This window comes from Melospiza georgiana, chromosome Z (assembly GCF_028018845.1).
Source record: "Melospiza georgiana isolate bMelGeo1 chromosome Z, bMelGeo1.pri, whole genome shotgun sequence".
Classification (NCBI taxonomy): domain Eukaryota; kingdom Metazoa; phylum Chordata; class Aves; order Passeriformes; family Passerellidae; genus Melospiza; species Melospiza georgiana.
Window position 1 is genome coordinate 21,973,293 of NC_080465.1, and position 17,387 is coordinate 21,990,679.

Sequence of the window (17,387 nt, forward strand, 5' to 3'; positions counted from 1 at the left end):
AAAACACAGCCCCAGAATTAAAGGTTATTTCTTGTCCACAATAGGGAAAAACAGCCCCCACATTTTTCAAATGTCCCCAAGATATTTTATTAAAAAATTAGCCAGTCTATAACATCATTACAGAACATACACAGATGTCTGAATTAAAATGAAGAAGTCTTCATACCAGTGAAGATGGGATACCTCTGAAACTACCAAGACAATAGTCATGATTAGCAAGCCTGCTCAATGCTCAGCTCTGCCATTCACTGGAGTTTTCTGAACAGTGTTTGGATAGGAAGCTGAAACACACAGGCTCTTGTACATGCTTTGGAGAGTCATAGCAAACTGCTCATCTTGACTGCTGGCTTACAACAACCATGCAAATTTAACACAAATCTTTCTTTCTCTTTCTCAAAAAAGAATCCAACCCACAGCACACATAACTTTTCCAAATTCGCTTTAGTTAAAAATGATCCTAAAATTCAATCAAGCATTCATTGCTTTCAGCAGTATAGCAATCCATGAAAATCCATAGCAAAACAAAGCCCATGATGTGAAGGTAACATCTTTCTACAAAAAAAAAAAAAAAAAAAAAAAAAAAAAAAAGGAAAAAAAAAAAAAGAAAAATAAAAAAAAGAGAAACTTGCAGGTAAGCCAGCACATTGTGAGGTTTGGTGGGGTTTTGCTGGCTTTTGTTTGTTTGTTTTCCTTTAGAAAAATCTGAAGACAAAAACCCAAAAAAACTCAACGAAGACAAGCAGTCAATTTCTTCCTGGCCTAGGGAAAGCATCACAAATCTTCACCTAACTCACCTACCAAAACTATCTTCAAAATTAGTGGTTTTTAGTTTTTAGTCCAAGAAGACTGAAAAATTATGCAGTTTCAGCAAATGACTGTCTTCACCAATCACTATCTCTTTGTCTGAAAACAGTAATACCCTCACAAAAGTGCACCCTTTTCACTCACCCCTCTTAGGTACCAAGCATGGTACCAAGGTTTAAGGGTTGAGTTTCCTCAAACTAGTGTTTCCTCTCAAAATAGTGTGAAGAAGTCCCTATGACTAGTTCATCTTCAGGGGTAAAAGCTACATGACATGCTCTCAGAGAGGAGATAAATTCCACTGCTGCAGCTCCTCAACAATGTTCTCTGATGCAAGGGACTATTGCAGCAGACAAACACAGCACAACCAGGACCTGAGAAAGGTGCACAAGCACCCCACTAAACAAAACTCACATGATTTCATGAATCAAGATCAGCACACAAAATAGTAACCTCCACCATGACCATGACATTCATTGACTTTATGCAATTAAATGCAACAACAGCTGTGAATCTGGTCTCACCAGAAATTGTTCAGTTACTACATCAGACAATTAAAAGAACAGCTTCTTCTATACAAAGTGTAATATTCAATGCAGTTTTCCACCCCCTTCCCCCTTTTTCCCCCTAAATGTAGAATATTTAGTTTACAGTGTCTGTTTCACTTTTTTCTAACATAAGGATCAAGTTGTGTTACTTTGTGCCATATAAACACCAATAGAAGATGCTGTGCCATCACCATGTAGAAATATTTCCCAGTTAGCCTCTACTTTGTTTCATATGCCTCTGTAGAACACAGAGGTTATTCTTGGCATTCTTTCCACATCCACATGGTTAAAAAATGAAGAAATGCAAGTTCAGAAGAAGACATCTTTCAGGTGCTCCTCTAAAGAAAAAAACATTTGTGAGACCTGATGGCTCTAACAGAGAAACAGATAGGATTTCTTACCTGCACAGGTATCTTGGGGGGTTTGGGAGGTCTTTAACCATGTAACACTCTCCCCCATTCACACAGAAGGCTTTCTGCTTTATGTCACATTTTGTGAGATGACTTGTCCCAGTTGTAGATGTGGAAGTGGCTGCAAAAGATAAGAATGAAAACACAGATCAGAGGCTGTTTTTCTTTTTGACTGGTAAGTGTACTTCTGTATGAGGGAAGAAGTAATGCTAGGGAGGATCTGGCAAGCCCTTTGAGCTCTCTATCTACTGCTACCATAAGCACTAATCACTTGACCCTGTATTTTGCTGATTGCCAGAGACAGTGGAGTTTAAATACATACATACAGAGACACATAACCCCTACTCAGCCTGGGAGGAAGTGAGGGTTTTCCTAGCCCTGTCCATGAAGTGGACTAAAATTTTTGCAACACTCATAGGTGTTTCCTTGAAAATGTGTAATTTATGTGCATTATTTTTTATTGCATTAATTGCATTCGAGTGATTTTGGGGTGTGACAGTCATTACCGATTGCTGATGTAGTGTCCAATGATAAGGTCCTGGATGATATTTCCTGCTGGTATTGCCTTGAAGCAGGTATTTTTCAGTGAAGCTTAACCTGAAGCCCTGTGCTTATTCAAGTCCAGCCACTTCGTTCTCCCCAAGGAGAGGGTGAATGGCTGAATTCTGACTGTCTCTTTTCTTGCTCATAAATGAGAGCTGTGACTTTTCTGGATTGACTCTCTAGGAGGAAGAGAGGCTTTGTTCCTTCCTGTGCATACACAATTGCTACCATTATGTCCACAGGAATCTTTGATCCAGAGGCCAGCCTAGCATCTCCTGCAGTTGGGCTCATCTGCTTGAGATGAGCATGAGGTTTTGGGACACCAATGCTGCTAAAAATCATTAGGAGTCTAAATTGCTATTAAATGAAAGGATCACCCTGATCCTTACAATACAGTGTTTTGTAGCTTACTCCCAGCTGGATTTAGGGAATATCTAGAGAAAGCAGGAGCATTGTTTATTTAGCAACCTTTAGGGAGGCTGCCAGGGAAGGATAAGCAATCACAGTCTTAGGATTTGCCAATGCAATTTCTGTCAAGGATATGCTCTTCATAAGCTCACAGAAAGCAACTCAACTTATCCCCCCAAGGAGAGGGATAAGCCCCTTTGATGGTGATGGTCTGTCCACATTGTTTGCAGGTGAAGCTTAAACTCTTGACAATATGCCCATACATTTTAAATGGCTAAAACTAACTAAAGTGACTACCTGCAAACTGTAAAAAGTGGTGGAGATTCTTGCATGGTATTTGTTTATTTCCAGACATACAGAAGTTAGGAATTTTGCTATTATGATCAAAAAAATCTCAATATTTTTGTTTCTGACAGACAGTTTGTACCCTGAGGTGAAACAATGCTACTACCTATTGACTGATTTCACTGGAGTTGACTAGAAAGCTGCAAATACCTACAGAAAAGTTGTTTGATATTTGAAACCTTTTCTAACACAAAGGCACCCAAGGAGTATGCTCATAATAGGTGATGTGTGACATTCTACCATTTCCTGTGCACACTGAATCTGAAGGAAACATGGTTTTAGCAGATCAACTATGAACAAATACCACTTATGCATTTCAAACTATAGTATGATACAGTCCCTGTCACATTTCACTTATATGCATTTCATATTATCTTCCAAGTAGACGCATATTTAGCACTTGGGAGAATGCACTACCTTGCCTTCTCTCTCTTTCTTCCATGCTGCCTTGCTTGTATGGGGTGCTCTCCTCTAACAGGCCAGGAAAAACCCTCCATTGACCTCCAAAACTGAAGCTCCCTTCTGCTTCTCACTTGCATCCACACATTGTGTCAAATCTCCACAGATCCTGGTCTTGACTGGGGCCTCTTAGTGTTAATGAAATGCAAACATGGAGTACAGATTCCTCTTAATAACACATTCCTTTTCCCTGGCCTCTCAAAGCATGATTTATATCCTCTCAGACCAGGATAAATTAATGTCTGGTCTAGGGGCAGGAAAAGGGGTCATGTTTTAAGAGTAGTCTGAGACTCTTTCAGCTAGCACCAGTTCAAACAGGACTTTGCACCCAATGTTGACAAAAGGCTGGCCTACAGACTGCCATCCATTTAGCAGTGAAGGGTCCTCTATATCTGATGTCAGAGGCTTGACCACCATCCTTGAGGATCTCCCCTCCCTTAGAATGGGGAGATTTGCCTTGTAGAAGAGACGTTCCTTCTCTGCTGGTTTGAAAGAAGCCTGGATTATTATCAGAAAGGAGATGCCTGACATGACAGGCTGTGTCATACCATGACCTAGGATGTAACAATGTGGGTGAACAAATTCCATCTGCATAGCTAATGCATACTTTGAAGCCTTTGTGAGTCTCAACATGCACACAAATTAAGCTTATCATTGCTGATAAACTATCCACCCCTTAATAAAGGACACACTTCAAGCTGTGAGTCAAATACCTGAGAATATCCCTGAGCTCAGTGCTCAAATTAAAGCCAGTGCATTAATTTGAAAGGGGAAATCTAGCAATATTGTCCGCAACATTTTTAGAAAAAAAAAAAAAGAAACCCCACCATTTTGCCACCCTGCTGGCTAATGTAGTGTTTTAAATTGAACATTGAAGGTAGATACAGTAACAAGTGGACTTGTAGCTATCTGTAATTGCTCCATAATCTCACTTGCTTTTTCTTTACGCAGAAGTTCAATCAAAACCAAAACACCATGGAGTTTCAAAGTTACCAGTGATTTCCCAACTGATATAAGTCAGATTTGGACAGCAGGAATTGCTCTGAACTGATTATCAGAGAGGGGAACAATCTGCAGCTCTCAGAGGAATCTCATGACACAAGAGCTTCATATATATTTGTGAGGAGTATCTTCACCCATGGTTTGGGCATCACATATTCAAAACTGTTGTATAAATCTCGCACAAGAAGTTTCTCTCCATTACTGATCTTCTGGCACCATAGTCCCTGTCTGTCCGAGCTTTGTAATGAGTTGAGGGGAGGAAAAAGATCGACCGGGAATTAGTTCTGATATTAATTTTTCTTTGCAAAGAATGCATAGTTTTTATGGCATATGGCCAGTATTCAGTGCATGCACTGTAAGCCTACTTTGCCAATTAAATACAAGAAACACTAACTATGGGTTTGGGTTTCACTTAAAACCACATAACGGAAGAAATGTTGTGTTTGGGAGCAGGTGTTCATCAGAGCCATTTCATATAGTCCTTAACTAGACCCAAAATATGGCCTTTCAGTACAACTCTAGCAGACATGATCTTGGAAAATGTTAAGAGGGAATGACCAGCAGGGATGAGGTAAAGCACACAGCTGTAGAATGTGTATCTGTACACTGTTACTTCTCCACCTAGTCAAAATTTGTACCTACTTTCTTTTTTGAAATGTTTTCTTCAGCTATACAAGCACAAGAGAGAAAAGCTGCTTTTTTCTAACACAGCTTACTGCAAGAATTAAGTTACACACAGTACAGGTAAACCACAATTTGAAAATATCATGCATGGGAGAATATCTGAAAACACTGCATAGTTTACCTTCCCCTCTCCCCTCCCTGAAGGCAGAAACACCATATTTAAAAAAGCAGCTGCAGGCAGTGTGAACAAGGTCACTACTTGTAAAGCAAATATTCACACGGCACTGAAAAACAATGAGATAGTCTCCCATTCATGGGAATTGCCTAAAGACATTAACAAGAAGAAAAATAGAAGTTATTCCATTTTAAAAAAGCAGTTCTATAAAAGGTGAATTACTGTTGTAAAACTGCCTTAGGTTCATTTCATGTCAAACAGAAAAAACTTCATGTAATTCTGTTCTTACCTGGGAAATCTCTGACCCTTTTTTTCTGGTCTGAAAAAGAAAAATGCATTCTCTTTCTCTCTCTTGCTTTCCAAAAAACCCTCTGATGTTTAGTAGCTACAGCATCAAGACTCCCAGACCATGCACAGACTAGACGGTCCACTGAGAGGAGCCCTAAGGGATCTCTTAATTCAGACTAAGAGGGAAGAGCTTTGCAACCTAAACAGAATAGTATCCATGCCTCTTTGAATTGAGTTTCTGCAAAGGTGGTGTAAAATCAGAGGACACACTCAAAGTCATGCAAGGTAGCTAGTGAGATGCTTATGACTCAATGGAGGCAAAGTGGCATCTGCAGCACAAAGGAAAATTTGCCATTCTCACTGGAAAGTCACTCACTGGAGCTAAATATGCCACCTTATTGAACTGCAGATGGACACCTTTCCAGTCCCCTTTTGTGAACATGGGGCTCATGCTGTTGGTGAGAAAGGGACCTGCATGGAGTGAAGGATGGACAGAGGGCCAAAAAGAGGTACACACAAACATGCTTTGGTGTGACATAGAGTCTGCTCCCAGTTGAAAGCTAGTTTTACTAACTCATATTCCTACAATTGGAAGTTCATTCTTTCTTTGAAAGCACAGTCCAGCTCCCTCTTGACTTGCTGATATGCAGTTTAGAGATGCCCATCCCTGATCTGTAGGGTACATTGATTCTCTGTGCAACCTTGGCTGTAGCATTTAATTCCTGTGTATCTCCATGAAACCACCTACTTTCTTCCTGCTGAGTACTGAACCTCTTCAACTCACTCTGACTTCCCTGATGAATCCAACTTGCAAGGTACTTACAGTACAGAAAAGCTTGGCATTTCTCTACTGCACTGAATGAAGAAAGCTGCTGGTCCCAGTGTAACTGTGGGCAGCAGAAGCTATATGCGTACTTTCAAGGAGAAGAGAAGCCAAAACCTGAGAGCAATCAAAAGTTAGGCCCTTTCTGAAGAGACAACATCACAAGACTTTCCATTTTACCAGGTGTGTAAAAAGATGTATTTCATACAGTCCTTTACACTTAATTGCAAAGACCTCAACTGCATGTAGCTGTGAACATACCAAAGTTTTAAACTACCAACACCAACAGATAAACACCAGAGGAAAAAACCCTCCAAAACAACCAAGTCTTTATATGAGACATTTACAGTATATTTCACGGGGCTGCTCCGAATTTTTCACATTGTTTTTGTGATTTAATACCCTAAACTGGCTGTTCAATCCAGTTAAAATTTGTTTCAGCTTCCCTCTTCACAAATAACGTGCAGTGTAAGAGATTCCTGAGACCTCTACACGAGAGGAGGACTTGTTCAGCCAGCAGCTGGAATTGAGTGCTTGAAAGTTAGTGGAATTGTTCTCTGGCCCTAAGACAGTACTTTCTCACTTTGGCACTATCTCTATGAAGATCAGGGCCAGCAAGAAGGAAACAGGAAATCGCCGGGTCTGCAAGATAGAAACTTCAGGAAAGACTGAGAGCACATAAACTCTTGCTGAACCAAGGCGGCATGTCTCTCTTCCCCCTATGACACAAACTCAGTGGTGGTTTCCTTTCACAAATCCAACCTTAGCAAAGCAAAGCAAAAAAAAAAAAAAATTAAAAAAAAGAAGAAAAACAAAGCACAGACGCTTCAGCTTGCTGCACCACCCGATCGCTTCCTCCCCGATAGGCCAACAGACTGACCCAGTTGGCAGGCGCGCGACGGCGAGACCTGCACAGCATCTGGCTCACCACAGAGGGTCAAGAGGTGACACAGGCTAAACACTGCTGATCAAGAACAATTTTTGTTTGCTTCATTTAACTTTGAGATGGTAGAAAGCATGGGCACAGACACATGAAGTTCACAAGTTGTTAGTGAGGAAATGCAATCACTGCTTGCAAAAGAAAGTTTTCAGAAGAAGGGTGGAAAACATAGGCTGTGGAAGAATATTAGTGAATAGAAAGACTTGGTTGAAACTGAGCTTTGAGACAAGGCATACTTTTTCACTACCACAAAAGATGGCAGCTTGCACTTGAGGGTGGTGTGATAAGTGAAAGGTTTGTAAGAGCCTTTAGAAAACTTTCCCTACCTGGTGAAGGGAAACATGAATGGTGAAACACAAGGCAGTGACAGACCAGAGCATCCCTAGAGGAAAAAATGTGTGGGTGGTAGAAAGAGACAGAAGGTAAAGAAAAGAAAGGAGGCACAGAGGAAATATACATAGATTGGACCAATGCAGGAAAAACAGGTCTAAGATCAGAAATGCTAAACTGACAGGAAGTGGTCAGACAAAGTGGTCAGACAAGCCAGACAAGGAAGTGCTTTCACTATTGGGAGACAACCTTGCAAGAGCCAGGAATGGGTGGGAGGGTCTGAAAATTTAGAGACCTTAGATTAAAGCAGATAGCAGGCAAGTAGCTGAATCCAAATGTCATGAATGTTATTCAGTGAGGAGTCCTTTGCTGCACTGGAGAAGATCCTATCATGTAGAAAAACCTGAGTGGCCAAATAAACTTTAAGAAAGTATTCCTGGCTCACCTTATTTTGGAGGTCACAAGGCCTCTTTTCCATGTTCACTGCACATCAAGGTAAGGTACATAACTTATTGGTCTTGAAGTAATGGGCTAAATAACGGGCTGAGCCCAAACTAAACAACCATTAATACATTTGCCAGGAGATGCTTCATCATGTGTGTCTTATTCCTGTGTGTCTCACAGCTCTTCTACAGAGCTCTGAAAGGTCTCTTCAGGCTGCTGACCACCAGTGCAGATGCAGAGGAGACCATCAAAACTGAAAAGGAGACTTAGAGTGGAGGTGGAGCTTCACAAAGGAAGAACTGCCTTGGTTGTCCAGTTCCTCCCCTGTTAGCCCTGCTCCCAATGGAGCCATTTCACTTAGAAGGGAAAACAGCTGTTGGACAGGTGAGAAGCCATCTTCTGCTGAGTGCCAAGGCACAGACACCAACCTCAGGAGAATTGACTGCACCAAATCACTGGGCAGATCAAGTTTTCCAGTTGTTGTCATGACCCTGTCTAATCAATAAGAAAGGTGCTATTGCAACCATCTGCATCTGCATTGCAGCCTGGAGAGGTGACTGATTGGATCTATATGGAAATTAAACTGCTGGCAGGAGGTCTGGACTCAAGACAGTAAAGCAGAGAACTTAGGCTCTTTTCCCAAGTCCTAAATGTCCTGGTTCTGCAAGGCAGTGTGGGGGGGCATCCTAATCCAAACAGCATTCTTTCTGTATGAACAAACCACCATACCCAAAGGTTTTAATCCAAGAAGACTTTTCACTTAAAAAGCAGGGAAGAAGAACCTTGACAGAACTGAAAGGACAAGCACACAAAGGCTATGAAGATTATGAAGACAGATGGCTGTCCTTCAAGAAAATGTCCCAAGGGAATCTGAACATTATCTTAAGGCCCTTTCAGCTACCGAAATTCAACCGCAGATTTGCATGGCAGCAAGTTTCCTGAGAAATGAGACAGCAAGTACAGCTGTATTACCACTGCTTCCCCTGTCTCGGGATGCAAGCTCTGGATTTTTTTTTCTCTATTACAGTCCACATATGATGTTTTCTCTGAGTGTTCATCATTTAGCTCACTTGTGCTGTAACCAATATTCAATTACTCAAATAAATCATGGTAGAAAATCTAGATCTGGTTAGTTGCAGTTAGATTCAGCTCAGATAGCTGTGCTGTCTTACACCTCCTGAAAGTTACTGTGGCAGATTACAGATTCCATTTGGTACCATCAAGTTTGCCCTAATGGGTATGTAGTGATACTGACATAACTACCTCCTTATCACATTGAGTACTGAAATAATTTCATTCCATTATAACATAGTCAGTCAAAATCTATTCTTGTTCCTCTTTCCTCTGAAGGATTTTTGTTATTAATTCCAAGTCACCAATTATACTTGTGCAGATCAGTGCAAAATGGCTTTACCTCTTTAGCTCTATCAACTCACAGAGAAGCAGGGATAATAAAGAATATTTAGCAGCTTATGAAGGAAAGCCTGAAAGCTTTTTATTAGAAATTATGTTTCATATAAATTCATGATAATCCCTGTCATGAATCCTCTTTCAGAAAAGCACTGCAGCAAGAATATAATTAAAAATGAGCCAATAAGCCCACACAAATTTGAGATTGCACTCAAGCACCCACTTAATTTATTGTCACATTCACTTCCATGTTTCCCCCTGTGTCTTTATAAAGTTTTTCTGAAGGAGAATGATTTCAGCATGGTGCCTTAAGTGTTTAGTCTTGTTGAAAGCAAGATTTACCCACTGAAATATCTCACGTTAAATAAATTTGCAAGAAGAGGCTGTGTCGGCAATCTTTCCTTGAAAAATTTTAAATGTCCACTCCAGGATTCTTAGGCACCCATTAATTTGTCTCCTACAGCATACTCTGCAGTGAAAAACATATAGGTTACTAATTCCACAATGAAACAAGCTTTCATGGACTTTGAAGCACATCTTCAAAGTCATTAAGGACACGTTTCCTCCCCATGCCCCCATCCCCAAAGCACAGAAGGCTATCGGTTGCTTTCCTTTTTGACATCTGCTTCAGGAAGGTGGTCATGAGAGGAAGCCTCTGGAAATGTGAGGCATGAAAGGGATGTGCTAATCATGAAGGGAATAGGAGCTCAATCTGTTCAAGCAACCTGAGGACCCTGGGCGGTGGGGAAGAGCAGAGTAGCAGAGATTAGCTTTTAAGATTTAATTGTAGCCTTTTCATAAGCTCTGACACAGACTAGTGCAGAAACGTGCATTCAGTTCTGAGTTGAAGATACAGCAAAGGCAACTTCTGTAGAAAACACAAAGGGCTGCTCACAGGGTGCCAAATATCTCCTTGATATCTTTGATAAGAAAGCATTACAATAAAAGATTCTCAATAGATAGACAGATATGAAGATAAGCAAAGAATAAGAATGCTCATTAAAGACAGCTTCCTTTCTAATGCACTCAATTTATTTGTCAGTTTACCTGGATATTTGTATTACACCAGAGATTTCCATGACCTTTATTTTTTACCTTTCTTTAGATTTAAAATTTCCTGTACAATTCAAAACAAAGTTTTGAAATATAACCTGTAGGCAAGAAGACAGGCTTTACTCTTTTGCTGTTAAAAATAATACCTCAACTTGAAATGTGTCAGCTTCCTTGGAAAAAGGTATGATAAAATCTCAGACAGAGCTGTTAGGTCTCTTATGCAGGTTCTGCTAGAGAATCGAGTCTTCTGTCCTCCTTGGGAATTGCTCATTGAGACCACAGAGAAAAATTCTCTCAGGGTGGTTGCAGAGGGAAATTTTGACTGTGTTATCCACCAGCACAGCAATGGGACCTATTGTTTTGAAGAATACAGAGTAACCACCTCCCTGTTTGGAATTTCTCTCTCCAGAGAAGAGTGGTGGAGAGAGACATTATTAGGTTATGCCTTGCTTATAGCAAGATCCTTTGGATTCTTTAAGCAGGGTCCTTTAATTGCAAACTGTCAAAGCCCTTAGAATTTCCATCAAAGAAAGCTTTCTGTAGCAAGGGAACATTTTCTCATTTCCCTCCCTAATTTCCTGCCTGGAGGTACGAAATTGTCACTGTTTATAGCGCTGCTTGAGCATGAGCGTGTGCGAAGTGGCACTCAGGGAAATCGTACTTGTGACAGTAAAAAGACATACAAGAATGGCCTAGAAAACATGACCATTAGGGGAAAGTGGAAAGATTTCAGGTTGCCTAGCCTGAAAGAATTTTTTTTTCATAACTGTGTAGTGTAGTCCTGGTGGGACTGACTCCCACAGGCTTCAAAAGACTGTGTGATGTGTCAGGAGCAGTCACATTAGCAGGCAGCAGCCCGGTGTCCTCAGTGAACCCCGCCTAGGACCTCTGTGAACTGCTGCAGATGGCAGCTGTGACTGCAGAGGAGCAAATTCTTACACCCAGACCGGTCCTGACAGTCTGCTCTCTTTCCCCTGCCCTCACTCCTGCCACTTCTTCCACTGCCTGCATTAAAAGGTGTGCAGTAGTTCACCTTGGGCTCACTGACAAAGTTTTGCAGCAAAACTTCAGAAGTTCCTGCAAGAGCAGTGGAATGCTGTCTGTTACATCTGCTGTCAATTCAGGCTTTTTAAAAAATGAATATAATGGTATATTTGTTGCAATAGAAAGGACTACCTTCATTCTATCAACAATACTGTTTGTTCTGACATGTATTTTTCACCTGCTAATTTTATTTTATTCAGCTGTTGTTTCTTCAGTTAAGCTGTATTTTAATGTGCTGGTACAGTAATGCCATTTAATCAGTTCCCGTTCTCAAGAAACATCAGAGAGAACTATGCAGTAAACATGTTACTGTACCAAACAGTTTTCAAATGTTTATGAAATGATTGAAGTTTTTTTCACTTAAAAAGAAATACATGAAAACAAGCACAACATTATTTTTCTAGCCTCTAAAAAACAGTCTAGTAACAATCACTGCAGAAAAATAAAATGTGTTCTTGCTGAGAATAAATGGCACATTTTCTCCGGCAGCTGATTTCTACAATCTGGTAATAAATCTGTCAAAAAACAGATTTATAATGGAATGCTAACAGATTCTGGGCAGTTGCTCTGCTAATAGAGCCACTTTCATACTCATGTATTCATACTGACGTGCAGAAAGGATGGATTTGCAGGAATGAGAAAATGGTTCAACAGTCTGATAAGGACAAGACAGGCTCTGAGTGAAGGAGAACATGCAGTGCAGATGAACATCATACTTTCTACAGAAAGCAAAGATTTTTGTCCACCTAAGGGAGGAAATGTGGCAACAATGCATGCAGCCACACAGCCAAAAGAACTGCCCTATGTACACCTAGCAATTGCCTTTCCAGCATAAAGCAAGTTGCTAAGGCAGTCCTACTGTTGGTCTCCTTGCTCTTCAGCTCTAAAAGGGATTCTTTGCTGGTATGGAGCATCTCATGTACAAGGAAAAGCTGAAAGAATTGAGTTTGCTCAGCCAGGAGAAGAGAAGGCTTCAGGGTGACCTAACTGTGGCCTTCCAGTACCTGAAGGGAGCTTACAAGAAAGATGGAGACTCAGCTTTTTTCTGCAGACTGAGCCTAATCTTTAAGGTTCCTTGCATGTGGTACCCTACCAATGACCTTCCAAGCACTCCATCTTCTCACAATTTTTTGAGCCATTTGGTATCAAAATGAAAGTATATTTTCATTAGTTAATGTTAAGGTGAGTTTGTCTTTAAATCTTCTTTCAGTCTACAGCTGAACTGTTACGGTTTCTCAACTGACCCATCTGTTTTATAGTGCCACGAGGCATACATTTAAGAAAGAAATCTGTGCTAATGGGGACCTTGAGTATCAAATGTGTCACTGTCTCTTGCAGGTGACTCGGGAAACTGCTGTCCACCACCCTGCAAGACAGACCCTGGGCATTTCCCTCATCTCATTGCTTGTCAAACAGCATTATTCCATGGGTTTCAGCCAGCAATTTAACAAAGCCCAAAAGATAACCCAAAGACTGGAAGAAAATAGAACACCTGACCCCAGCAAAACTCGGTGTTATTCACACAAAAAAGCAGAATGTGTTCCACATATGACAGTTATTGGGTAGATGTACCAATCTAAGGACAGAAAGAGAGAAGCTTCTGAAAGTCTTGAGGACAGGACAGAAATTTTGCACAAATCAGTGAAAAGGGAAGCTACCAAGTGTTCAGAGCCAACATCACAGGTGAATGCTTGATAAAGACATCAGTGGAGCTCTCCTGAGCGTAGAGAGGACGTAGGTTTTTTTCTTGAATAGTATCTTCTAATATGAGGTAAAACAAGAAGATCAAAAGTTGGAGCTCTTTTAAAATCCTGGGCCAATCTTAAAAACTCCTGAGTTTAGTTTAGAACAGCAGGATATATATATATATATATATATATATACACTAGATATTTTTATTGTTTTGTTGATAAGCTTTTGAGCTTATCTTGTATGGCAATCCAAACAGTTAGACTTTCCCTTTTTCCTTCCGAGTGAAAGCTAAAATGTAGCTTGAGGAAGGAAATAATTTTTGAAGGGATTCTGTCTATGTTGTGTGCTGGTTGCAGTAATTCAGCATTTTACCATAGCCAGGAAAACATTGCAATCCATTGCAAACTGCCTGTAAATATTGCTTTCAAAGGTTCCTTGGCTGCTGTACCCAATAATGTTGCAGATTGAACTGCAAGGAGCACATTACCAGCCTGTGAAAGGATAAAGGATTTAGTAATGGCAAATTTTTTTATTCTTACAAATTTTGAGATAAGGTTGAGCCTTTTAACAGGGCAAAACTAGTAACTGGTTGGTTTTCTCCAGGGCTGGCAAGAGTGCGGGGGAATGGACTAGGATACCAGCCTGGCCTGTGTGGCAGTCTTGCGGCTGTGCCCAGGCATCACATCCCTGTGCTGCTAGAGCTGCTGCTGTTGGCACAAGGCTGCACCTGAGACTGCAGGAGCTGCTTTTGGGGAGTGGTGCATCTTCCCTTTCTGCTGTCAGCCCTCTCCTGCAGCCTTCCTTACCAATCTGCAACCTGCAGAAACTCAGCAAGCTTCCTGGCACAAAGATCTCAGTAAACATAAGTTGAGAACATCACTTCTAGCCTAAACCTGTGTTTTAGAGGAATCATTTCCTTGCTGGAAAATGACTTCAAGGTCAGTGAAGACAAGTCAAATTTGAGTATGTCAGGGAAAAACAGAATGATTTTTCTTTCTTCGGGGTGATTCTCTTACAGCCAAGCAAAGCTGACTTCATGTCTTCTCCAACTTTCCTCTTGTATCAGAGGCCTATGTCAGCTGTCTATCTTATATAACCTTGATCAGCAGGACACAGATAGTGCTGTGGCAGACATTGCTGTCTTCGTCCACTTACTCATCGCTTTGTTCCACCAAAGCCATACATTTTGTTAGTGGCAGCTGCCACATCGTGGAGGTAATGAAAGCCCTGGGTTGGTAATATGCCAATGGTAAGCTAAGTCACATGGCTTGTTCAATCTCTTACTCTCACAGTGCTGTAGATGTGACCTCTGGATGCCATTAATTTTCCATGGCCTTTATGAAACTCATTGAATGGGATGAAATTGCATTTTGCTGTGCAAGGAGTCTGCTTTGAGACAAAAGGGCAAACAGTCCAGGAGAATTTATCTGCCAAAGTCACTTATGACTTGAATGAAATAAGAAACTGATGCCACTGAGGGAGGGGGAAGGGAGACAGAGACATCTTCTCTCTGATGTTTTTGCATGATTTCTCTGCCTTTATTTACATGCACCAATGAAAATAAAGTGGAGAAGTTTCCTTTAATGCCTTAATGCTAGAAGCAGCTCTTCAAAATAAATAGCTTGAGGCAGTGCTGGCATGCAAATGAGTAAATTTGAGCATCTAGATGAAAATTTTCCTTTTTAGCTAGGGATGAAAACAAAGACTAAATTAGAACATGCACATGTGGGAAAGATAAGTCTAAATCAGTGGATGATAGCTCTGATTAAAGCGTTGACTAATGGAAAAATGAATTCACAGATAATAAACTAAGAATGATATGAAATACATTTGCTTAACTACTTTTTTTCCTCCTTGCTTTGGTCTGTTAGCTCTATGTGGTCTTGCAGAAATTTACTGTGGCATAGGATCTTCCCTTCATTACTCATGCTGATCAGAAGAAATGTGGATATCAAAGAGATATCCATTAAGAGATGATGCTAGAAAAAAATAAATGAAAAAAACCCCTTTTTATATTTTGCAAAACTAGAAATAAGCTCAAGGAGTCCGATGAACATATTAAACAATTTTGTGCTTCCAAAAGCACAAGGAACAATTTTTCGGTTCTTGAGTTTTATTTTTAACTAGTAATCAAAGCGAAAAGAAAAGCTTCAGAAAATCAATGGACAGCAGTTATGAAGAAGGAGATCATGAGGAGAATGTTTAATATTTTAGAAGGGATTTGAAAATGAACAATTTGGAAAAGGAGTTGGATCAATATTTATTTTTCTACTTTCTTGAAAACGAACAGGAAGACTGACAGTCATAATTTTTGCTGCAAGGAAACAGTTTTGTTTATGAATTTGTTCTAAATTATGGTGAAATACACTACATGAAATATTGGCAAAAAAGGAAGATATATATAGCTTTGAACTGAATAATTATAAAAATCTTTTAGGTATATTGTCAGGCACCTTTTTCTCTATCAGAGAGGAGCAGTATATGCTGCTTGTGTCATGAACATCATTACCTCTGTCTGAAAAGTAATACCAAATTTTCAAGAAATTCTATCAAAAATGCTTTCCCTCCTCTTCCCCCCTGACCTTGTTTTAGCATTCAGTAGTTGAGATAGTCAGAAAGTGGTTCTCCTAAAAAAAAAAAGACAGAAGCATTTTGCTATGGCATACTGCTGGTTTTGGTTAGAACAACTTGAGAAACTGAGCTGATCTTACCTTGAAGCTGCCTTGAATTAGGGAGTCCAAAACTGGAGGTACCTAAAAAATCAGCAGCATCTTCCTAAATTCTGAGTTTAAATGGCAACAGTATAAGCTCCTAGTAGAATTAGGAGTCTGTTGTCTTATAACTGAGATCAGTGTTTGGCCCAAAGTCAATAGCAGACACATTTTACTAATGAGGGAGAACAGGATGCCATTCATTAACTCCCATCTTTCACACATATTCAGTGTGATCTGGAAGAGTGTGTCCCATTGAAAAAGAAATGGAACAAGCTATCACTTTGAGATAAATCAGGAAAAAGAAATTTTCAGGGTTTCATCTATAACTGCTTGAAATTTGCTAACTAGGCTGTTTCCAGTCTCAAAAAGAATTATGGCTACCTAAAATTGTACTTCTGACTCCACACAGAACTGAAGTCTGGCTCTCACTGTTGCAACACTGGACCTCTGGAGCACATTTACCATTTCATTACCATTTAACACTTACCCTTTCAGTTTTCAGATCCTTTTACCCTCTACCCGATAGTTTATTTCAGGCTATGCCAAACCAGCAGTCCATTCTGTCCGTCTCTGTTTCTTGTCACAATTTTCCCTCTAGCCATCCCTACAGCCCTTCTCTTCACCAGCTGAAGCCACTTCCCTTTCTGCTCCCTGCCCCTCAGCATGCCCTTGGAGTAGTGGCCCTACAGGAGGCAAGGACAGGAGAGGTGTCTTTGGGCTGTCTCTGTCATTCGTCCACACCCTGACAAACGCTGACCTGCCCCTGCCCACGCCAGCCAGATGTGCAGCAGCCAGAGATGTGCTGGGATGGCAAAGGGACAACTTCTCTGCAGCCAACATGAACAGGGCTGTCCTCTTTCCCTACCTGCAGGTATGTGTCTGTCTGGAAGGAAGGAGAAGTGAGTAATCAGGTCTAGAAGAGAGGCTGGGAGACAGTTTATGTGTGGGAGCAGGCTCGACACAGTAACCAGACCCATCAGTAATTGCATCCCCTGCATGTTCTGGTGTGCCTGGCTCCTCTCCTAGACTGACTGCTCTCTTGAGACAGGTCTGGTTATATCTTGATACAGAACATGCCCATGGTATTAAATAGAGAGTCACAAAGAAAAGCCTCAGTTCAGCTACTTAGTCAGAAAAAAAAGGTATTTTAGAGCTTATTGCTCTGGATTCACACTTGGAGATTCAGCTTTTCTGTGTATTTTTTTCCCTAGCACTTACCTAGGCTTTTCTGGATTTTCAGTAGAGAGCAGAGAGTGACAGACCCATTATGAGAGGAAATGACCAAGCAATAGACCTCAAAAGAAGACAGGCAATTATCTGAGCTAATTCCAGCA

General features: G+C 40.7%; 1 protein-coding gene across 4 annotated transcripts in view; it reads right to left on the minus strand.

Moving 5' to 3' along the window:
• Positions 1-17,387, minus strand: part of NRG1 (neuregulin 1) — a 103,107-nt gene that overhangs the window by 31,037 nt on the left and 54,683 nt on the right. For all 4 annotated transcript variants that reach the window (XM_058043960.1, XM_058043959.1, XM_058043958.1 and 1 more), the window contains exon 3: positions 1,751-1,880. In XM_058043960.1, the coding sequence (XP_057899943.1) occupies positions 1,751-1,880 (130 nt within the window). The remainder of the gene's footprint in view (positions 1-1,750; positions 1,881-17,387) is intronic.